The sequence below is a fragment of the Dreissena polymorpha genome, chromosome 15, assembly GCF_020536995.1.
Source record: "Dreissena polymorpha isolate Duluth1 chromosome 15, UMN_Dpol_1.0, whole genome shotgun sequence".
In the NCBI taxonomy this organism is placed as follows: Eukaryota; Metazoa; Mollusca; class Bivalvia; order Myida; family Dreissenidae; genus Dreissena; species Dreissena polymorpha.
This window is the reverse complement of record NC_068369.1, coordinates 48,564,614-48,590,620: the sequence shown is the minus strand read 5'-3', so window position 1 is coordinate 48,590,620 and position 26,007 is coordinate 48,564,614. Positions and strand designations below refer to the sequence as shown.

General features: G+C 32.2%; 1 protein-coding gene across 1 annotated transcript in view; it reads right to left on the bottom strand.

The window, feature by feature from the left end:
- Nucleotides 1–2,073: 2,073 nt before the first annotated feature.
- The window catches only part of LOC127859735 (uncharacterized), a 122,571-nt gene continuing 98,637 nt past the window's right edge, over nucleotides 2,074–26,007 (bottom strand). The window contains exons 37-53 of the mRNA XM_052397243.1: nucleotides 25,365–25,488; nucleotides 25,119–25,249; nucleotides 24,201–24,244; nucleotides 14,562–14,720; nucleotides 14,351–14,389; nucleotides 13,333–13,350; nucleotides 12,797–12,866; nucleotides 11,992–12,134; nucleotides 9,820–9,911; nucleotides 8,288–8,519; nucleotides 7,670–7,792; nucleotides 7,336–7,464; nucleotides 6,731–6,952; nucleotides 5,742–5,919; nucleotides 4,737–4,893; nucleotides 4,413–4,591; nucleotides 2,074–2,210 (exon numbers count right to left, since the gene is read on the bottom strand). Coding sequence (XP_052253203.1) covers nucleotides 2,074–2,210; nucleotides 4,413–4,591; nucleotides 4,737–4,893; nucleotides 5,742–5,919; nucleotides 6,731–6,952; nucleotides 7,336–7,464; nucleotides 7,670–7,792; nucleotides 8,288–8,519; nucleotides 9,820–9,911; nucleotides 11,992–12,134; nucleotides 12,797–12,866; nucleotides 13,333–13,350; nucleotides 14,351–14,389; nucleotides 14,562–14,720; nucleotides 24,201–24,244; nucleotides 25,119–25,249; nucleotides 25,365–25,488 — 2,177 coding nt within the window. The remainder of the gene's footprint in view (nucleotides 2,211–4,412; nucleotides 4,592–4,736; nucleotides 4,894–5,741; nucleotides 5,920–6,730; nucleotides 6,953–7,335; nucleotides 7,465–7,669; nucleotides 7,793–8,287; nucleotides 8,520–9,819; nucleotides 9,912–11,991; nucleotides 12,135–12,796; nucleotides 12,867–13,332; nucleotides 13,351–14,350; nucleotides 14,390–14,561; nucleotides 14,721–24,200; nucleotides 24,245–25,118; nucleotides 25,250–25,364; nucleotides 25,489–26,007) is intronic.

Sequence of the window (26,007 nt, the reverse complement as noted above, 5' to 3'; positions counted from 1 at the left end):
GGACTTACCATATGTTGAAGTCTGAAATGCGCCATAAAATCATAATGAGATCAATGCAAGTAATGACTCTTACAATCTATAAATCGTGCTGACATTTTTTTAATTAGAGTTAATGTTTTATTGTTTTTAGCTCACTAATATTAATTTGACTCTGATAAATTTATGCGCCTTACGTAATTATTCATTATCTTAACTTACGTCTAAACTGTTTTCTATGTAGCAGTTTTGATTGTTTGCGCTATAAAATTGACGACAATACCGTCTTAAATTGACTGCACCACGAATTATTTATCTTATTTTATAGTCGTTATAACTACTAATGAAATGAATACAATAACAATACATCACATATGTAGTCATTTGCACATTATTTCAACTTACTTTTTATTTCATTTTATATAACAGGAATACTAATAGAGACACATATGTGGGGGTAATACATGTCAAAGTTCAATAACATGTTATGAGAGAAAAAAAAATCTATGCAGAGGTAGGTCTTAATGCAGACGCCTACACAACATATTATATATTATATGCACAATGAACGTGTTTCATGTAATGTAGTTCATTAAGAAACTATGCAAATAAGGCAATTGGAGGAATTGTGTACTCACTTGCTGTCGATGCTTGTGCTCTAAAATAAAAATAAAAATTGATTGATTGTGCATGCACACACAGACATATATATGCACGGATGTACAAACATATATATTGTATTTCGTTATAAAAGATCAAATCATAGCAATAATAAGAAACCCAAAAATATTGTTGAATATATGAGTAAACAAAACAATGGACTTACCATATGTTGAAGTCTGAAATGCGCCATACAAATCATAATGAGATCAATGCAAGTAATGACTCTTACAATCTATGAATCGTGCTGACATTTTTATAATTAGAGTTAATGTTTTATTGTTTTTAGCTCACTTATATTAATTTGACTCTGATAAATGTATGCGCCTTACGTAATTATTCATTATCTTAACTAACGTCTAAACTGTTTTTTATGTAGCAGTTTTGATTGTGTGCGCTATATAATTGTTAAATTGACTGCACCACGAATTATTTATCTTATTTTATAGTCGTTATAACTACTAATGAAATGAATACAATAACAATACATCACATATGTAGTCATTTGAACATTTTTTAACTTACTTTTTATTTCATTTTATATAACAGGAATACTAATAGAGACACATATGTGGGGGTAATAAATGTCAAAGTTCTATAACATGTTATGAGAGAAAAAAATATCCATGCAGCGGTAGGTCTAAGTTTAGTCGCCTACTCAACATATTCTATATTATATGCAGAATGAACGTGTTTCATGTTATGTATTTCATTCAGGAACAATGCAAATAAGGCAATTGGTGGAATTGTGTACTCACTTGCTGTTGATGCCTCTGTTCTAAAATATAATATATTGATTGATTGTGCATGCGCACACAGACATATATACGCACGGATGTACAAACATATACATTTATTTTATTTCGTTTTAGAGGTCAAATAAGAGCACTAATAAGAAACCAAAAATATTTGAGAATAGATGAGTAAAAAAATTATACACTTACCATATCTTGAAGTCTGAAATGCGTCATTAAATCATATTTAGTTAAATGCAAGTAATGACTCTTACAATCTGTAAATCGTGCTGCAATTTTGATCATTAGAGTAACTTTTTACTGTTTATAGCTCACTAATATTAATTTGACTCTACCCTAACGCATTAATATATTCTGAACATTATTCCGATTATTAATCTAGCGTACGTATTACAAACGGATAATATATATTTAAAAAAGTCCTAAAGAGTTATGGTGATCGTTTTATGGAAATAATGAAACATGTTAACGTACAAAACCAAGTAGGACTATAAGATAACATTTAAAGGTGTGATTTAAAAAATTGAATGTAACAGGTCAATGTTTATTTTGCTTTAGTATTGACTCGTTCCCTAAATATGTTCCGAAGTAAACACCATTACTCACTCTCTATGAATAACAAGGTTCAAGACAGTGATCAGTTGTGATGATGTTTAAATAACCATAGTTAAATGTATGCGGCTTACGTTTCAGTTGTGGTATTTATCTTGCTGTCAGAACTTTCAGGTCCTTTCAGTTTCTGACAGTTAATGTATTTCGAAACTGCTGCATTTTCAAAGTCAGAAATTACTTCCATTTCCTGGTCATCCAGAGACACTCCTGAAAAACATATCGTCTCATGTAAATGTATACTTGTGATGTTTTCTTACATACAAAATACATAATAGTGCGTGTACAGTTATATGACTTTAACTACGCCGATGCAAATTCATCTTTGCTGGATATTGTTAGAAATAATAAAGTGGTAACACCATATGTAACCCCTTCTCTCCGTCAAGAATTGCATTTGTATTTTTTAATAAGTTTTGGCTAAGTCTTAATAGTAATAGACTATGTAATATGCTTGTTAAATGAATCTAGTTTAATATTGAAAACGGTGCGTCAAATCATATACGAATGAGTTTTGTGCAAAAACATCAATTTGCCTTGGCTGTAAAACTAAAGGAGGTGTTAACTTGAACCCTAATAGACATGTAGATCACATTATGTGTTTAATAACCATATAACTTGTTCTCATTTTGACAGGTAAAGTTTTTATAAAATTGTGAACTTGAATTTTGTCTGGACATATCTTCAAAAATAAAACAGGTCTCAACGTGAAAACGGATAGGTAGGAACATGTCAGGGATGTGCAATTCACAAAGCGTATATTTGTTCTCTTTTTTGAGCTATTGCAGTTTGTAAAATTGTTGTATTCATATTGTATCCGGAGCATACCTCAAAAATTGAAAAGGTATCAACTTAACACATATAGGAGGGGATGAAAAGCACGGAATAACTATAACATTTGCTTTGATGGTTTTAGAAAATGTTGCCTTGTATAAATGTTGTGCTTCATTTTGTCCGGAGCATATCTTTATAACTGAATGAGCTATCAACTTGAAACTGCATAGGCAGATAAATATTAAAGAGGTGCAAAAAGAGCTTAGCTCGTGCTTCCAAACTTTTCGAGTTAGTAACTGTTAAATTTTGCACGTAACACATAATAACTGTCACACCAAAGCTCAATTATTCTTTAAGTTTTGGTATTTAAAACGATTTTTAAAAATATTTTTTTAAATATAAAATAATACAGTATGAAATTAAAGAAATCGACGGTAAATTAAAAAAAATCCTGATTGGTGATGCAACATTGTTTTATTAACACGAATAGCTTAGCAATGGCATTTTAAAATCAAAATGTACTCTGTCATGCTCACGTTACATGCATGTAAACCGTTTGCACACTTGGACTGAACACATGTCTATTATGCATCATATTAAGAGACGATGCAAATTTAATATTGTATAATATTGCATATTGCATTTTATCTGATAATTATTACAAATCTTGTTTTATATTTGAGTTAGACGTCAAATAACTTTACATTATGTCGTTAACATCGGTATTGGGACAAGGGTATTCAAGTAAAAGTAGTTTTGTAGGCTATGTTGAAGCTTATCAAATCAAATTACTAAGTCATGCAAAATTGATGTAAATCAAATAAAACGCAAAAGTACAACACAGTTCAAACTCTTATCGATTAATTCGGTTTATCGAATAAAAATATGCTACTTGTCCTTTACAAAATAGAAACGCAAGATGTAGTTCAATGATAAGATATGCCTAACAAGCGGCATTATCACCACGATGATGATTATGATATATATATATCCTTCCAAACGTGAATTAAGGAGACTAAAGTCTTCATTAAAATGAACAGTAATTTTATTATGAAAATGAATGCGCTAAGATAAACATTTAAATGTAACGCTATACTATATATGTAATAATATACATATTTTACATATTGTTCACTTGCAACAATATGTCATTTTGTACGCTAAGCAAACTTTACAACACTTGGTAGTATATGGTCGAATTAAACGTTTTAAATACATTTGTATTGTGAAATAACATAATAAAACATTAAAAAATATCTCCCGATGTGTTAAGAACAATATGAATGAACGTTCAACTCATGAAATAGTGCAATAAGGCACACACTATTTAATGCCACACATATATCATATTATAAATCATTTTTCGCGTGTAATTTCCATATCATCTAGGAAACCATGTGTTGCACTATTAATTATTCAATAATTAATTCATGTGTGTGATATGCTCCAACAACTGGAAGACACTTATATTACATATTCATATTAATTTGTATAAGAGGCATGCTCATGTTCAAAGCGTATATATGTGACAAATACCGAGCCCATTTTGAATATTAGAATTTAGATATATATATATATATATATATATATATATATATATATATATATATATATAATTTGAATATTAAAAGTACTCACGAAATGGGGGGTATATTTCTACAGCTTTGCCTCGGCATATTTCAACAAGTTGATACACGAGCCAAAACACGTTAAAAGGTGGACAAAACACCGGCCTGTTTGCGTATTCGTTTAAGATTATATACCTCTGAAAACACCAGAGGCTGTTTGAGTCCTTATGAAGTTCGTTAACGGTAAAGCTGAAAAATATATCTATATATTAAACATAATACATAACAAAAACGTAAAACACAACAAACACAATAAGACATTGAATATTAGAAATCATCAATCAATCACTACGTACATTATTTCTTATGAACAAGACAATTTGTGTATATATACCTGAACATTGCGATAAGAAGATTGAGAAGCATGATGTTAGCAACAAGCAGGTAAATCCCCATCATGATGGGTACCACAATCTTTCCAGTTTCACTTGGACACCGAGGGTATATGTTGTTCGTCCACAAAAGAGAATCGTTCGTGCAGTCTGCCAAACCTGTTTGCAAAATAAGAACATGTATAATCATACCCATACCTTTGATTCAAATTTACAAAAAAAATGTCCGTCGCATTATATTTTTTTAATTTAATACACTGCTTAGATTGTTAAAGTTTGTTCAGGAAAAAAAAGTATGTACGAAATAAATTACAAAATTAATAACCATCTTGCTTTTATTTGTTTAGAGTTACCAGGCTGAATATCCATAAAAACAACACTATTTCGTGAATACCGATTCATATTAAAAATTTTAAGCATTCGCGTGATTCGGAAATGTTATATTTTGATTTGATTTTTTCCAAAATAAATTAACACACCTTACGCTGAAATTAATGCATTTCACTTGTACGTAGATCTTTCTGTGTCTCAGCAATAAACCGGAAACAAATTCGTTTACGCTTGATATATGACCTATTACTAGCATACAACTAAAATCGTTGTAGTTACTGGAATTGTTGTTAGATTATGTCCCTAAATTTAAACTGTTTTATGGCGAAATTATGTCTGACAATCATATGTTAATATAAAATGATATTTATTGGATACATATGCGATTGGAATATTGCTGCGATGTCATGTTACTTCAATTAGAAACAATCACACAAATCAGTGGACGGATATCCTTTTTTGTAACTGAGAAGCGCATTTGACATTTTGATTCCCAGATAATGGCATTGATTAACATGGATAGCCGTGTGAAAAAATATGCATGTAGTTAAATCGATTGCAAACTGTGTATAATTAAGTTCATATTAAGGTGTCCCAAACTGGTGTTAATATGTTTGTAAGAAACTGACAATTTTGCGATTGTCCATGGAATAAATGTTTTAATGAGTTTATTTTACCCTGTTCCGTTTCTTCCAAGAACAGTTCCCCGTAAAGGTGCCAATAAGGTCTTCTCAGCACTTGTCTCAAAGTTTGCCACGTGAATGGTGAATCAGGGTAGAGGATGGCATACGATGAAATGGCGTAAGAAAAAAAGAATACTGCCATGATGACTAAAAAATACATCAGATCCTGAAACTGTTAAACAAACAGCAGGCATCATTATTGCCCTATTGTGAAATATATGTTTAACACGTTTTTGGCATTTGAATAATAGCTGTGTTTAACAAGCCGCATGGCTTTTAAACATTGACAAAGGCGGGAATAAAGTGAAGTCATTTGTAAAATAATTAAATTGGGAACCGTACGTGTTGGAAAAAAAAGAAATCTCGTAAAAAGTTATTTAAATGTGTTTTTATATTAACGGAAACATTTATTGGGCATTAACTAGTTTTTTACAAGCACGTTTATATACTATACAGTAAAATAATCCTAGCGTTATATAACTATTCAACCTAGCTTTATTTTTTTCTGAAATTAAGGCATTATTCCAGCGAAATTCGCCGCTTAAACTCTTTTACAATGTAATGTAACAGTGGAGAAAAAGAGCATAAAATAAAAAGAAAGTTTGCTGGATTCGGTGGAATATCGATTTTATTTCACTTGTGATCATAGGCTAAACCACTATTGAAAATATTATTTTCTATGATCACTCGTGAATCAATATCGATATTACCCCGAACCCAGCAAATACCTCAATTTATTTAAATTGAAATGAAAGCTACGTCGATTATATTATCAATGAAAATGACTCATACTTTTGTGATGAATTTTACGTCATCAAAATTAATATGTATAAGTATCTATGATGTTACAATTACAAACAAAAACAGCACCAAGAGTTTGCTTAATATATAAATTGCACCTGTTCTAAATAAACAAGAGCTACTATCTTCAAGATATTGCTAACAAACGATATAAGAATCAAACATAAAAGACGAGCACATACCATTTTGCGAATCATTTTGAGTTTAGGACCAAGGGTATTGTGGACATAAAAAATATTATTCAGACGCAAAACAAAAGCCACAAAATCTATGGCAAGCACGACTCTAGACGCGTTCAACATGTCTGTAAATCGTAGACCAAAGCCAATAAAATATAGAACGATCGCTATGATGTCAAGTACATTCCATCCGTTTGTGAAGTATTTTGTTCTTTGTTTTGCCATCTGAATAAAGAGATATAAACATAATACACATGCTGGATTAATTGAATACACTGACAGGTTGCAGAACAGTTGATTCGAAAAAATCACAAACAAGAACTTACTATACAACGAAACGTTACAAAATACTATAACATGTAACAGAACCCTTCATTATGCGTTACAACTGTTTTAAGCGCGTATAGTATATTAGTAAATATGAAAGTATTAATAAAACGGCATACTTGTAGAATGAATTTATAGTTAGGTTAAATCCAAAAGGTACCCGAGACACGACCAAATTATAAAAATTAAAGTAAAATAATAAAAATGTTTATTGATCGTTTAACACAATACGTTTTTATATTATGATTGATAGAAATATTACTTTCTAAGCAAACAATTACCTGTCTAACTTCTTCCAGAAGCAACGTCACCACCCATGCAAACAATACGTATTGTGTGGTCGTAACAGTGTCTCCGAGATCAAAAACGAGCACGTAAGCAAAGAGAATCAAAAACGCAATATACAATATCTAAAAAAAAAACATTAATATAAGGGATATTGAAATAACTTAAAGCGCAATACACTTAAGATAAAATGTAAAGCTTATACTCGAATTGCTCTGTGTTATCTTGCTTGAGATTTAAATAAATACTGTTTATGCATGTGTTTGTTTCATTGCTTCTATCAATATGATAATAAAAAGACGACAAATATGTATGTGAAAGCGTACTCACCATGTTGTATATAAATTTCGTTTTTGACATGGTGAAGAATGTCTTTATACTTTCATAAAAACTGGCAGATGAACTAAATTGCAAAAAAACTGCCAGAACTGGGAAGAAAATACACATGGCAAACTGAAACAAACATTTAACAAACAAAACATTCTCAAGAAAGCATTGACAACTATACTCAATTATTGTTTATCTCGCAAGAGATAAAGTCTTGGTCTGAGGTAGAGTTATACAACAAATATTTAACCCAGTGGTCTTATATATTCAATGAACTAAGTGTACAAAATCATTTTGCGAAACTGCTCTTAACTATCAATGAAATAATGTTCTGATTAGTTTTGTCTCTAAGAAATTTATATAAACAATCGGTTCTTTATAACTAGATTAGTACTAAAATACTAGAAAACGCAATTTGATACAACTGTTATTTTATGAAACACAAGTTCATGTTTGCAGAACATCGACATGAACATCATTTTGTGTGTTCGTCAATACGTTATCAAGTTGAAGTTTTTTCATTGTAAGTTCTTGTTTTTGCGTCAAAAAAGCCTATAATACATAAAACGTACATGTAATCAAACTTATATGACAATCCATTGCAAAAATAAAACTGTATACCATAATGGACGATTTCTTTCCTTGAAGGCCCATCTCCCACAAAGAGTCAAACGCTTTCTGACAGGCAGGGTGTGCAATAAGTTCACGTTTTTTAGATTGGATGGCCAGCTCCATGCAAGAGTTATTGTCCCAGAAAGGCAGATTTTGTGATAGCATATTGGACGTCTTTTGTTCGTCGTCCGAGAAAGATACGTCAATGATACATTTCGACACATCGGTCCATTCGCTGCACCTTAAGCACAAATTGTGTATGCATGTAATAACTTATGAATGCAATAATACGTAATCACCTGAATTTATAAAACTAATCTTTATATACAAATTATACCTAAAATGAAGGGGTACACGATGTAAGTTCTCTTTTCAGGCATTATTTGCCACTTTTTCTGCTATTGACATTTACCGGTTTTATATATGTATAGTTGTTTACGATTTTGAATGTTTTATCCTTCGCAAATCAGACTTACCATGTCATTATCGCTAGAAGTTCTGAAGATGACGACCAAATTTTTTTTATAAAGAAGACTTGCACAGTTTTTTTGCTTAATATGTGCTAATTAGTCGTGATATTTTCTGGGCCTGTTTTGATAATAGGACCATAATGCGAACAATTCGGAAGAGAAAAACTATAACACCGGTTGACTTGTTTTGACAAGCACCATTTGTACACAATTGACACCATGTTTGTGACTTGTTTTAACCACATAATCAAGAGTTGACCTTACTTCGTATATATTTGCTTTAAATACATATATGTACATAATTAAATCTAGTGATTTGATATCAGAAGCAAATGTGTTTGTTTTTTGCTTAAAAGTTCACATTTATAAAGTGACATTTGGGTGTGGGTGCAGAATATTGCATTCGACAAAGCGGGCCAGTTTTGACATGAGGTTCATATCTCGGCCAAACGTTGTAGAATTACGTTATGGAGAAATGGTACAGCATGCAATGTTAAAAGTAAGTTTGCCAATAGAGTCTATATAAAAATGAACGCGTAAGAAAAAGCAAAATGTTAATAAAATTAATGCGCGTGCAGAATCAGAGCGAACATTGAAAAAACAAGTAATCATTTGGCGTGGCAACTATGACCCACATGTTTTTATGATTTGCAGCATACGTGTAATACATATGCCCCATGTCAAATATAACTCGTATTGACCTTGCTGTTTTAGTGAAATAACAACCTGTTTGATATGTTACAAACTAACAATAAAACATACGCCAAGCACGGCGTTTGATTTCATATTTAGTTTTAAACTTTATTTAGCTCTGTTGACCGATATGTACTGCCGCTTGGAAAGAGTTTAACAACTTTTGAAAGAGCGTCATCCAAGTGACCAAGTACTATTCGTGTTAACACCATATCAACATAGCTGAAATATCTAAATCAGACGAAATATTGTTATTTATACTAATCACATATTCTGAAATTACACAGCAAAATGTTAATTCAAAGACATTAGGCTGCATATATATGTATAAATTGATACTATTCGTGAGGAAATCCAAACCCATCTTGCATCATATACTTTTGCAAAGCATCTTCCCTTGGATTGTATTGACCATTTTTACTCAAGGCTGCATAGAAATCGGACGCAATCAAAGCCATCGCTGTTGCACGCTGTAAGACACAAAACGTACCTTTTATAAAACACATGTGCACTATATGCGGCATAACACGCCGAACGAAATTACCGTAAAAGTGCCTAAATCAGCAACATTATGTAAAGTTTTCAAACTAACAGGAACCATATTATGATTAAAAAAGCAATTAAATCCGAGCTTATTTTTTTAGTTCATTTAGCTATCAGTCGCCTTTTTTTAATTCGGAGTGTATTTTATAACGTGTTTAACTGTGTATTGTTGTTCTTTCGTCGATCGGGAACCGTGATAAACTTTATCTGTATTCAAATAAGAAGACTTCCAACTTAAATCAAAATGAGTTATTTTTTCAAATTACTTTATATAATAGAACAATCATTTACATGGACTCTGTGTTGTAAATGCATTAACCGTAAAGCTACATGGCGCAACGTGAGATTGTGAATATTCTTGAGTGCGACATTACGCATCAGTACCAGAAAAATCACACAATAGCGCACGTATTAATTCTATAAAGTTCTTAAAACTATTAAATACTTTCTAATCAATAAAGTTCAATAGGAATGTAATGTTATTTTAATGACATGAACTTTACTGGCTGCATAAAAGTATCGTAGGAAATTATCGTCGAAACACCAACTTAGACTGCTATCAATTCAAAAGAATTAATTCAATACATTAATCGCGACTTCATACACGATTTTAGTGAATTACTAGAAACGGTAAACATTAGCGGGAATATAAGTTGCTAAATTGATAAAAAATGATAACGACATTACATATGCGCACTATTGATAACGACCGTGTACCGAAACAAATATTCGTCTTTTCAAGCTTTCTTTAAACATGTCACCATTTAAACGTTGTAGCTACATACAAAATAAATTCCTGGAAAGATCGACTATGAATTGGATAATATAAGTCTTATTATAATTTTCGACTCTCTTGCAACGAAATAGACGCTGCATTTTATATTCGAATACGACAAACTGTATTCACTAGTAACGTTTTCTGCGTAAAATGTAAACATAATTCATTTGTTATAGCCTAACTTATATTGTGGTTGTCTAAAATACCTTTATAAAATACAAATATAGGAACATCTTAGGCGTTGTTTGCTTTATAACAAGTGATATAGACCTATCGCTTTTCCTAATAAGAACAGGAAATAACCAATATGATAATGATCTTACATACAGTTGCTGTTAACTACATAATGTACGCAGTACACGAGTGGGTTTCTTAGTTCTTGTACCGGCCAGCGATACGTTAAATGGACCTGTTCACAGCTTATGAAATGTATTGAAGTTTCATTAAATGCTTTTATTGATAAATGTGATAATTGAATCTAAAACGCCCCAGTACAAAAAGCAATAATACAATTTAAGAAAGACAAGTACCCCTAAACAGTTGTCAAACCACCTAAACAGTTGTCAAACCACTGACCCCTAGAGTAAAAGTCTATCGCTTTGACCACTCGGCGGTCCGTGAGCATACACTTACACTTTTTTTATACTGTATATAAGTAATCCTCGTAGTATCAAAAAAATATAACGACACCAACATAACTAGCACAATTATTCAATCGTTTCGCAATGCAACGTTTTATAATGTACAGGATTTTAAATCGTCAAAAGATGCGTATACAGGTTGTTTTAGTGCATGGTAAAAGTATTACTGCTTACTCACAAAAATCATAACTACAACGAAACTACAACGAATCTGATTTTTTTCACGTTTGGTCATTTCACCAAAACGAAAAAAGGTCCCTTAACGCACATCGTGAACATGAATTATTTTATAAACTTGTCATTTTCAACGCATAACAACGATTTTACAAGAAAGAATGCAAACCGAAAAGCCCCAAATTCAGGCGAATACACTCTACACTTAACGCCAAAATAACTTTTTTAAAAACGAATAACATGTTTTATCCCGACATTAAATGTTTGTTGGATGATGCCTTGTTTAAAGGGTATCAGCTTCATTTGCTCTAAGTATGGGTAATAATGTACCACAGCAAGTTGAAATGAACAATCGGCAATGACACAAATTCACTATATGGTAAATGACAAGAAAAAAATGCAGCATTATATCACCTCCACTTTCTGAAAGCACTTTTTTGCCACCTCCTGTTTTTCCAACACTAATGCCCAAAGAAACATGTAATTCCAAAATGGTAATACGGATTCCATCTTCTTCCGTTCTTCTGTTGAATGGTTGGGCGGAGATGTCCAAAAGCCTATGTTCCAACGAAGATTTGAATTATCTTAATAGGTGCATGTATTCATAGTATTTCACAGTATATTAAACGTCAAACAAGTACATTTTAACTCTGCTTTATTGTGATGCTAAATGCAAACGTTTTTACCTTTGCGATCGGAAGTGAGGCGAAGTTTAAATTTTAACTCCATAAATAATATGGCAATGCTATAACTCTTGGGAATAACCTTATTCTCTATCTAACAAAATTCAACTTATGTCATAATATGTGAAGTTTATGTCTTTAGTTTACTTTATAAAAGGAAGACTATTTAACAGTTAGACATGAGTATTGAAGTGTAAGTGAATTTGAGATAACCCCAGTATTTAATATAACCAAATTGAATTTAGTGTTGATATATTAACTAAAAAGGCATCGAGGTTTCAATGCGTCTGATGTTCATTTAGTGATTCTAGGTATGGAGGAAAAAAAATTTGTCCATCGTTAATCATATTGTATCATCACAATTTTGGTAAACTATTGCAGCATTTGGAGGCTGTACAATTATCGTGCTGCGACCAATAATTGTAGTAAGGCATCCCGTTCATCGAAATATGTCCCTACTTGTAATACGTTATTGTGGAAACCGCAGGTTGTACTATTATAAATAAACGGACTATGTAATTATTGAAGCATCTTACCCTTGTCTCGTTTGCCATACACAGGTCGTGTGGTGAGCAGTCTGATGATTTTTAAAACCAAACACATTTCCTTAAAATATAATACATATTTATAAACAGGCTATTCAAGTCTGTGTCAATTTCTTTGATAATTGATATTTTTAAATATTTGTATGCACGACCTTTACAATAGAGTTTAATGGCATAGCGGTTTGTGAAAGAATCGAGAATATTCAGGGGAAAGTAAGGCTACTAAAGTAAAATTACGACCGCTTTTCTTAATGCATGATAATCATCAGTAATAATTAGTGTTTGAAAAACCGCGATAAACGTTTAATTTGTTTGTTTTTAATTTACTAAAAGCGTAAAGCAATAAACAAAAAGGTATATAATGCAAACATGTTAATAATAAATATTAGACAATATTTCAAGTCATAATTAAAGAGAAATGCGCCAAAGAAGCGGATTGGGCGGGTAACGTCGAAAAATAAATCCAGAAATCCCCAAAAATTAATAAACACTATTACAATTCAACAAATTCAAAAATCGAGACTTACCTGTGGTTTGCTGTCTAACTGAAATTCAAAAATAAATAATGTAAGGTTCTAATATACGACACTGTTTACCAAATATATGATTAATACTTATACTTTTACATCTGTATCACGATCGTCGCATTTATAACAAGATATTTGCAACAGACAAGAAGGCAGTTCCCTACGGGTAAATGATGTCGGACTTTTATTTAGAAATTTTTCTAATTGGTTCAGTTTCAAGATCATAGTGTATCATTAATAGTTTAACCATAGCAACCACAGTTTCGCTGCAACGAAATATTACCTGAAATAACGAGAATATTTCCCCTATGGCCGTCTATAAACTTACCGAATGTCATCACCATAGCTTAAGGATTGTTTATGTTGTCGCAGGAAACAGATTTTAGTTTTCACTTATTTTCTGTTACTAGGGACATCATTTTATTGTCCGAAGTTATAGCAAAATCCAGATTGTTGCGGACAAAAATCAAGCACATTTTGTTCCATCCGGTCTTCTGTCCACATGCAGGGTTTCATTTCCTGAGACTTAATACTTTTGGAGCTATCGCAGGGTTCGTTGTATTTGGCCAGTTTACATTAAATTATATAACCTTTACAACCAAGATATTTGTTGAACAATAACTTGGAATTAACGCGCATAACAGCCGCAATGCTCTGTATCTATTGTGATTAAGATCAAGTGAAATGGCAGAGCGGCTCCTTCCAGTTTTATCCTCTTAAATGGGTGACCTCGCTTCTATGTCAATGACCAACCCTTTTTAAACATGTCGAAACGTTTGCGATTATTTTATTTGCCATTGTATGAATATTAAGATTTGAATATGAATATATATGAACATATTGGTTAAAGTTTATCATGATCGAGATCCGAAAGAAGAACATATAGACGGACTGGGGGTAAGCATATAGGGTCCCCTGCGTTCAAAGGGGCTGGGGATACAATCATTATGATAGATAAAATGATTGCCTTAATTTAGATAATGCGCATTAATGTAGATTATCGTAATAAATATACTACCTGTTCTTTAGCAATCATCAATGTCACTCTTTCACTAACCTGCAAGTTCAGGAGATTTATGCTAGTTAAAAATGCCTTACGCCAAACATGATCAAATACATGTTGTTATAAATGTTTAGGGCAAAGTTAATCAATATAGTTTATTCAATACAATTTAAAATTGAAACGAGATTAGCGTTTCATAATATTGCTTTGTTCCTATTCGACTTACCGATTCGCACATTTTTCGATAATCGCTCTTTTCTATTAAAAACATGTTTAAAAAGTTGCTATCGAGTGTTTGAATTTGTTGTAAAAACTTTATATCGCTCTTACACACGGCGTTGACTATTTCTCTAGAGAAGAATTTGTAGTAGCCCTCTTCAGGTTTCTATAGTAAAAAAGAAACATAAAGATACCCCTTTTTTTGCTATGTTATAGGCGTGGTAAGTTTAGGGCCATTGAGCATCATTTCAACAACTTTTGTTAAGGGCCACACCCTAATACCACATATCACTTATGTATGACGTGGGCTTTCAGAGCAATTCTTATCATACACAAATTCAAATTAAAAAAAAATCGTCACACCCGAGGCGGGGCCAATATAATCCAAGGGGCACAACATGATACTCAATGCCCAATAGTACGTCTTTCGGAAATATTGGTTTACAGCAGACTGTTTCACTATTTAAGTATGTACACTTATTTATATTATGCGAGCTTACAGACTGGAAAGTGTCCACCTCGGTTGTATGCTTTAAACATATTTGTTAGAGGATCACTTCAGTGCGAAACATATCAAATATCTCAGCTGTTTTTTAGTGATTATTCTACATTAATCTCTATTGTTGTATACAAATCATGCACCTCTTAAGGGCAGGGCCCGATTGCTTACATAACGGTATATAAATACTGTGTAAGGAATCGTTAAATCATGAAACATACCAACTATCAAAGATTGTGGTGTCAGAAAGATATAAATTTTACGATATAACTGTATACACGTCAAAATGAAGCATGCGACTCCTGGGGTGTCGCCGTGTTTGTGACTTGATTTTACCAAACTTTGAACGTGCCGGTTTCAGAAATGTTTGAATAAACTAAATAGCTTTGTGCCGACAATGAAGGAGGCGTGACGGCATTTGTAAACGGACGTAGACTCGGTGCGATTGTATGGCCAAAAGTGGTAAAGTAACAATCAGATCATGGACTATTAATAATCATGTATGGTGTGTACTTGTTTCGGACTAACAGTCCTTATGATATTTATAAAAACGGATATTTGCCCTTTAACTTCTTTAGGATATATAAGCATAAAAAAATTATAGGAAAAGTCGTGATATTTCTGTTTTTACTGACAAAGAATTATCGGATGATACAACATTTGTAAAAAAAATCATTACAATACAACTATCTGATTTAAACTTGAGCACACACGTTTAAGGTATCAGCTGATATATCTGCATAATTTAACTTCAGAACGAGACTCTCGTGATGACATCACGCGGATGCACTCCGAGTATTTTGTTTCACTTACATTACTACTCTTGAAAACAAATACAAACACACACAAATGAGTGAAAAACAGGTTTATTTTCGTTTTAATATCTTACTTCAATAAAAATAATCCGAATGTATCCATATTCCTTACATTGTTTTGGTTATCTTTATTAAATGCAATTAATAGCAAAGTGAAAGAGACGACTGTGCTAGTATACACACACTACTTTCATTTAGTATATGTATTTTAAAAAAAATTCAATTTCTCCATAGTCTTTGACAAGTTTGCATGGACATTTCTAGCACAAGAACTTTGCGAATACATCGCGCCAGGTGATATACCCATATGCAGTGGAAGTTTATTTCAGAAAATCTTAAAGAGTAGCATATATGCCGAACTTTATTGGAAAAACTCTTGAGCACACTTATGTGCCCATGTGCTCAAAAGAAGAATATCCGAGATAAAAGAAACGTGTTAAATTGTGAATATAAGTTACACAAACAGTTATATTCGTGTTTAAGTTGTTATACAATATGTTCAGTGAATCAAATGTTTAAGTTTAGTCGGCCCATTGACAAACGCAATCGGGTACTCGCTTTTTTCATCGTGACCTCTCGATACAATATGTCAGATGTTTTGCAAAACAGAGGCAACTGTTTCTGTTAAATACCTTTAAAATCTACATTAACAAAACATGACCTACATTTATCTTTCGAACTAAGCAATTATACATTTAAAACAAAAAAAATCAAGTGGACGTGTTTTTTCAACTTATATTAAATTGAATGTAGTAATATTGTATCAGCACATTTGTGCGAATTGTTCAACGGTCGTTTTGTAACGGGCTCCTTTCCCGATAAATTTACAGAAAAAGTTATAATCACTTTTTATAAAAATGTTCTATTTATTTTATTAATACATGCAAATACATGTAGAATGGTTACTTCAATATGTTGCTTTTCAAAATTAATTAACACGATTTTTAATAAGCGAATTCTAGGTTTTGCAATTAAAATACTATTATTTTGGACGCGTAGTTTGGATTTAGGAAAGGGAATACAACTGTTGATGCTATTTGATAATTTATGTCGATTGAACAAAAATTTTAAAGCACAATAAACTGTTATATGGTGTGTCCTTTGTAAAGGGCTGCACATGAAAAGTTCACTCTCGAAAATTTTCAATAATGGCTATTTATATTGAGCTTTACATGAAGCAAATTGAATTATTTGTGATGCCTATACAGATAAGAAGTAGAGTGTAATCACTTTGTGTGAGTAAAAGGCATTAGTATCTGTCTGCGTCTAGCTATCTTCCAATCTATGTTTGTGTTACTGGCTAAGGATGTGGAGACACATCCCCGAGATGTGGAGACACATCCCCGACCGCCAGGTACACAATTAAAACGGACTTTATGGTTCGCTTAAACAGCGGCGACACCATTGAAGACAACTGATACGTCCGCGAGTGCACGGGACTCTAACAAAACACAAGGCGATCTACCCAGGACAATGAGGTAATGTGTTTTCTCAGAGAAATGAAAGCCGAAGTGCGCGCTGATTTGTCAGCAATTAACTCGAATGTTGATGTCATAAGTTATACAGAGAATATGCTAAACACAGAATTAAAGACGAGTGAAAAAAATCAAGGTATCGTGTGATTTATTATCTTATTATACATGCTCTGACTTTGTGAGAACAAAATTAAATAATGCAAGGCGTAAAAGTGGTGGACTAGACGTGTACATAAAACACGAACTGTTAAAAGAAACCTTTATTTCACAAATGTATATTAACAGTTCTATTTTACAACTCTTTTACATATATAATATTTCATAAAGCGTATGTCTCGCCAGGACGTTCATCATTTTAAGAGAGAATGAATGAGAATAATGGTGTTAATATTATTGATTATAATATACTTGTTTTTACGATACTTTATCCTGATGCAATTATATACCTTGCAAGAGATTGAAATGCGAACATAAATTTGTTAGATTATATACCTGATGATAATGTAGATAACATTTTTAACATAGAGGTTGATATTTACACGGATCGTTTCGATCGCCCACGAAATAATAAAGATTCAGAACGATACAACAAGTTGGAGAAAACGGTCGTTTAACTTAGTTGTACTCATAGTATGTATACTTTAAATGAGTATGTTTTTTGAAAATGTTGAATGTCTTGCAAATAATGGCACTTGTGTTGTTGAGTACCATGTTCTATCCACTGAGCTATTTTCTCATATTTCTAACTTTTGTGTGGAGATTCTGGGTGAGTCTGATCAAGTGACGTTTAGTTCTCAACCAGTTTTGGTCAAAAAGAAAAACATTCATGCTAACTAGGGCAATTTAAATTGCTTAAATAACGCTAGCGAACACGTACCAACAAATAGACAAGAACAAATTGAAAGACGCAAACAAACACAATTTGCTGAGAAAATTTGAAAACAATCTTAACATATAATATTCGCAAATATTTGATGCCATTATGTATACGGATATTGACGATATAAAAAATTTTCAGATACGATGAATCCGATATTAAGAATTACTATAACACCTTAATACTAATGACACTTCAAGAAATCAGACGTGGTGGTATCAAGAATGTAACGCGGTTAAACAAACGAAGTACACGGCATTACGACGATCCCGGTGAAGTTATGATGCTTCGGATTATCAACACTATGTAACACTAAACAAAAAACAACAACAAGGGTCACAAACCACGAAACGTAACAAATTGGTTGTATCGCGTACTATAACAAAGTTGTTGTGGAAATTAATGAACAAAAGTAAAAGGTAGTCTAAAGACGAACAACAAAGATTATTGCAAAATATATCCATTTGCATGTTATCACTATTTTAAGGACCTTCTTGTTAAAAATATCCAACCAAGTCTAATTGATATAAACTTAGAGGTAAACACAACTGAAAATGATCAAGATCAAATGTTAGACTCAAACATCACGAACGAACAAATAATTTAAAGTATTTCAAAACTCAAAGATGTTCAATCGCAAGTTACCGTTTGCCTAGGGCGCACTTTTATAAGTGTACGATGTATATGATAAAACCTATTCTTCGAGATTTCTTTGATCTGATTCGTAATACTGGGTATTTTCCAAATACTTGGCGGAATAGTATAATATAGCCGATACATAAGTCAGGTGCTAAAGACGACCATTGTAATTATAGAAGTATATCATTAATTGATGTAATGTATAAAATACTGTCAACTATTGTATACAAACGGAATATTACGCTAGTCAATTGTTCCAAAGGTTTGTATCACTCGAGTGGGTTGTGTGATGACGTATCACACGAGAGGCGGAGCCTCGAGTGTGATGCGAAATAGCACAAGCCACGAGGGTGATACAAACTCTTGGAACAATTGACTAGCGTAATATTCCTTTAATTATATACAACAACTAACGAAAACAGTTAACAATTGTATTTTTTACTTTACAAAACTGACAAAACAATGGCTCAACGGTACGCCAAAGTTTATTTAAGACGCGTATGAATACAGTTTATGTAAATTAACGTGTACACATTCGAACCGGGAAAAAACAGGTTTCCGACACGCTTACCTTAATGCCATCGTTAATCCAATGTTTATAACAATTAAGTTGACAACTTTAAATTTTAATCCGATGTTTATAACAAAAACGTTGAAACGATATGGCACTTCCACTTCCATCTTCTATGTCTTTATCGAAACTTAGCTTAAACCACACTTTTTTATTGTATTCCTATCGAAATATACATGTATGCATAATAAACACAAACTCCAAAAAACGTTTTGAATTCGTTCTATGTTTTTAACAATTAGTTTACTGTTAAAAAACACCACGAACGACATGTCATTAAATTCCAGAGTTTAGATACAACCATTGTGTTTCGTCACAAAAATGACGTCACACGATGTAATATGTAATATATTTCGATATATAAAATATTTCTATTTTCGGTGCGCGTAATGTGACGTCATTAAATGGGTCGAAAAAGTCCGGCTAGTTTGGTAATACGGAATTGAAACAGCGAGTAGCGTAATACGGGATTTTTTATTTCAACGATTGATACAACCTGTATTTTGTAAAAAGCGTTAAACAGGTATTTAATAAAACAAATTATGCAAATGGTCAGATTTAAATAATAAATAGGCAATATCACAAGCCGATTTTCGCAACGGATATTCAACCATTTACAAGTTATTTACTCTGTATAGTATGGTTAAAAAATATATGTGTAGACCTGGTGGTTGGTTCTAAACGTGGACTTCCAAAAAGCATGTGATTGTTTGATTCTTCATAACCTATTTACAGCTATGTGTACAAATTGTGTAACAGTAAAGCTTTTTCACGGATTAAAATCCATTATTCGAATCTACGCGGATGTGTACGGGTAAATGATAACGTTACGCAAAACATTAATTGTAACATCGGCACTAGGCAAGTGGATGTAACCAGCGCAATAATTATTAACTTGTACATAAAATAATTGTCTACCTTCTAAATTCTAATGGGCATAGACGGATATTTATCAACGAAGACATCTCAGACATAAATTGCAATCTTTTTGCCGATGATATTGCGAGCCGATCTGATACTGCAATCGAGTAACACTACGAATTGAACTTTATTTCGGAATTTTGTTAACATACTAGTATGACAATTAATAAACAAAATATGGATTGTTATTAGTTTTTTTTAAGAAACGGAGGTCCGTTATGATCAACACAAATTGGGTCTATAACCATAATCCGGTAAATGTATCATCTGTATATAAATTTATGGGTCTTCTCATAACGCCTAAACTATCATGGGGAAAGCGAAAGAAAAAACGAGCAGCTCAGGCTCGAAAATCTGTGTTTGCTATTAAATCGTACAAAAAACTTAAATACGGAATATTTTAAAATATTGTACTCACTGGTCAAGCCTTTACTTACACGTGGTTCCGAGATATATGGAATAAAATTATGAGACATTCTTGAAAAAAAAATACAAATCGAGTATTGTAAATATTTTCTCGCTGTAAATAAATCTGTAAATGATAGCATTATGATAGGAGAATGTGAAAGATTTCCGCTTTGTATAGAACATCATGTAACATGCGTTACATATTGGTGTGAATTGATAAGTATGACAGTGTATCGATATCCTAGAAATTGTTTTTTATGTTAAAGAGGCAGGACGAAATCGGACGAACTGATTGGTTGACAACTTTAATAAATAGTTTGTACCGTTATGGATTTGGTTTCGTTTGGATAGGTAAAGATATAGGACATGTGAAATTGTTCTAAATGTCATTTAAACAAAGATTGATTGTATAACACAGAACTGGCTTGAAACGCTAGGAAATGCATCACGATTTGATACCTACAAACATTTCAAATCAATAGTAAACCCAGAAAATATTTGTTTATTGATATACACTTTTATTTTCGAAAGTCAGTTGCTATATTCCATTGTTCAGGTCATACATTCGCCATTGGAACTGGTCGACATTTAAGAATTTCTGGAGAACACCGATTATGTACATATTGTTCAGTATATTGAGATAATATATTATATACAGTATTGACCATGAGTTTCATGTATTTTTAAATGTCAAAAATTTAACCAAGAAAGGTAAATGTATAATTTATTTATAGTATAGTGTAAAATGGTGAACACAATTTCCGCATTTTTTGCAATCTTATGTACATTTCTGAGGAAAAAAACACTAAAAAGCATATCCATTTTTGTAAACAAAATAATGAAAAAGAAAGATGTAGATCTAAAATGTATGTAATTTCGATGTTTATTGAATATTTGGTAAAATTGAATCATATGTTAACTGTTTCATTATTCTTATAAAATTTGTTTAAAATTCGGTAAAAATAAAAATATAACCAAACAAATTTTTCAAACGACTTTTATACAGTGTATATGAATTGGGTCGAAAAGGTCCAGAACGTTCTTAATAAGGTTGGATTTGTTAAGAATTTGAAAATCTAGATATGATAAAATGTAATTGTTTTAATAACGAGTTCAAACATAGACCCGTTCGAACTTTGAACAAGAATGCCATGGTACAATAAATTACATACTTGTTTAAGATATTAGTTTTCAAAATCTCGTTGGAATATGAAGAATATTTAGACTTACTTCCTTGACGTCGGTGCTGAATTTTCGTGAGAATAATTGTGTACCCGTATAGGCAGATACGCTTAGAAAAACATTCTACGAAATTAACTTTACTTATTATGTAGCGTAACAAAGTCAATTACTAACCAAAACAAATTACATATTATTAAATTAAATATTATATTAAATATTACTATACTAACTAGTATACGCATTGGACAATTATAAACAAAATAATTTCAATATCATTAGCGGATCACGATATTGACAAATTCCTACCATAATCTTTGGAGCGGTGTAAATATTGAATCAATACCGATCTTATTATGTATTCGGCTCAGCTACTTAATGGTACATGTTTAAGAGCGATGCCAGATGATAATACAGATAATATACGAGAAGAACGCACCAAGTCAATAACTTGGTGCTTATCTCGCTAATCAAACATGTCTTGGGTTTGCAGCCGGCAGATTAAATGTTGTATGCTTTCATGTAAATAGCGGACCTTATTTGTCTATCGCATACTTCGCTACCTTTTGGCATGCGGTTTTGCACAAGATGGTGCACGTCAGCATTTGGGTGTTCCAATCTATAATAATTCACTGATCTTCAGTAGAGAAAAGCAGATTCATGTACACGCCGGACATAAGGTCACACAATTGGTTATTGTCATAGGGCCAACAGGCCGTTACATTTAACTTACAGTTAAGAATAGTTTACGAACATTCGAAAACGTTGTGTTGAAATTAAATAAATAGTTACATGTATGAACACTGAAAAAGGACTTTGAGTACGTAAATTTTGAGTATCAAATACTATTTCACAATTATCTTTAAAGTTCTTTGATTAAGAAGACGACTTCTATTTTGTGTATATTTGCCGCTGTGAAACTCATTGTATTATATGCTATTTCTTTGTACGGCTCAAATTTCCTGAGTTCGACACACACTTTTACGAATATACGTTTATAAAAATATTATGACCACTAAGGCGAGGAATATTTTGCCACGAGGAGCATCCACTTATTTCAGACGAACACTATGCACTGTCACAAACGAAGTATTTATCTCCTGACAAATGCGGTTTTTGAGAAGAATATTTACATTTCGATCTTTTAAAATGAATGTTCAGCTCTTGCAACCTACTGAAGCGGAGGAAGAGACGGTTTTGACAACTTTTAAAGCGATTAATACAAGGATCTAGTCTGTAAAGTTTTAGTAAAGACCGCCAAACGGTTCAGGGGAAGAGGTCATTTGAATTCAAAGATTACGGTCGGGGGACGAATACACAAAAGAGATCCTAAAAGCTCCCATGAGCTGTATGCGTACACAAACAATAACTCTTTCTAAAATTATATATTTCATTCTGCATATGTTATTTTGCATTTGTTCAACGCTTGTTAAGTCATTAAAATGGAATAAAATGACACATCCAGCAAACAGCTGTGACTATATTTAATCTCAGAAATGGTTTCATAATGTGCTAACATGCATTTACACTAATATTGAATAGATTATCATTATACTTATTAATAGAAGCTAAACCGTAATATATTTTTTTTGTTTTTACCTTGTTTTATTTTTTTGCAGATATTATTACAGTTTGGTTTGCTTAAAACCTCACAATGATTACTCTCTAAAACGTAGTTCGTCTTATCTCATGAAAACATAAATGAGGGGGATACATCATTAGAAAAGACTTTGTTTAGCAACAGATGACAGCGAATAGTGAACTGATTGCAATAGTGGCCGTAGTTTGCTTTGTAGGGCACCAGGTTTCAATCTTAATAATTACGATAAAACACGTGTAAACAAAATTGGGCAATACTTCACAATGTCATTGTTAATAATCTTACGCCCGTTTATGAAGTTAAAACCGAATGTGTGTTTGAAATAATTGTGATTCAAAGGAAAAATTGTTTTCCTCAATTTCAAACGGTGCACAATAAAAGTGCTTGTATGGAATTATTTTCGAATGCACTGGCTTGTTTCGATGTTGTTTCGATTTACTTTAAGACATTGAAGCTCTATTCAATACCAACGGGTAGTGCTGTGCCAATGAATATTGTAACAAGTATGGACTATGCTTTCTTTGCAACCAAACACATACATAGGTAAACACACAGTCGGAGTAGTGCTTCGTTATATTTGTTTGCCTACAAGGCAAACTGAACATATTTATAATTAACAATTACTTACAGTGTGCGTAAATAAACCATGTGTATTTACAAACCGTTGAATATGCATTTAGGTTCATCGAAGTCAATGCCTCTCTCGCTACAAAACGAGAAAACAAAACTATGTTTAATATATTTTTTCTTGTAGTTTAAATAACCATTCGCAATCATTATGATAAATAAACGGTAAAAGTTCAATTGTACTCAAATTATAGTTGGTTATTAGCGAGTCGTGACAAAGATGTGTTATTTTAAAGCAATTAAATTTTACTGTCTTTGAGTAATAATCTGTTCATACCGACAAGTTTTCATGAAATCGATAAATGCTCAGTTAAGATACAAATGGACAAACGGACGACTTGTATATAATCTATAAAACAAACAATGTCTAACTATATAATAATCAATGTAAATAAACATAAGAAACATATAAATACATATACAGGATGAAGTATGTATGCATTAAAATATAATACGTTTTCATTTGGGTATAATATATATTTACTGAATGTATTGTCGTGTGCTTTGCGTACTTGCCCTTGATATGAATATCCCTACTACATACATATTAATTTTATTGTTCGAAATACTTTGTACGAACGCCTAAAACACACTATGTATTTACTCTTGTAACGACCAGTATGCACATGCAAATCCATTACAGCCTTCCACTATTAAGCCTTCAGTAAACAAACAAACAAGTTCTCAACCTTGACATTGTGCCGAGGCGAATGAAATCGGCTTGTATTTGGATCGTAATGTGTCTATTAACAGCCAGTGATATTTATTTACTACATATTTATAATGCAATATTATAGAGTTATTGCTCAATTTGCAGACTTTGAAGTTAAAAAATAATATGTTCTCAAATATATGCTCCAACATTGTATAAGGAAATTATGTTACATGTTGCCAAGCAGTATGCACTAATAAATAATGTTGATTTTCTTCGATTTACATCTGATTTTCAGTACCTGTTGAATCATGACACACTTGTGCTGTGGCAGTGCCCTCAGCAATGTTGTCTGGGTGTATGCTCGACCACCGTTTTTCTTTTTCTGTTTCTTCTTTGAATAAATCGGCAATATCCACGGCCTCTTTCGCCCTATATTTGCACTAGATTAGTTACAGTAATATGCAACATAAATATACCGGTATGACTTAAAACGCGCTTCCATTTAAATACGTGAAACATAGGGATAAAGTAACTAAGAGTTTACCCCTCGGATGTCACTATAAGCGTGGTTGTGTAATGTCTTGATACTCGTTGAACTGACTCCAGTTTCATGCCAGTACAGTTAGCAGCAATGTTGATGGCTGGTATTTTGCAAACAGTCTTAGATTCTGTCAGCAGAAAAGTTGTTTGGTAGAATATACTCTCAAGAATACTATTTTTATTTTAATTAAATGTACTACACATTGAAAGACGACATACATTTATCATATTTAATTGAGGAAATCCCGGCAACCACATACATCAAGGTGTCTTACTTTGAACTAAAAATTCCAAAATACAACGTGTAACGGCGTATACTTATATCACGAATCTGTTAAAGCTCATTTGTATCGCAACATTGACCTTAAAACTGTATGCTGAAATATTTGCTACATTAAGTAGCTCGCTCTGATATAGTTGTTTGTGATGTGGCCAATGAAATTCCACAAATACGAGAATTATTATAAAACAAACTGTGTTTGTGTTAATATATCATGTATAATATTATTGTTCAGACTTGGTAAAGTTTTGGACGATTACCATTCACATTCAGGATGTATAATATAGACAAGAAAAAAAAAATACGCTGATCATATATAGACCCGACCGAAGCCATAACTGGAAATATATGACTAAGACGACCGCAT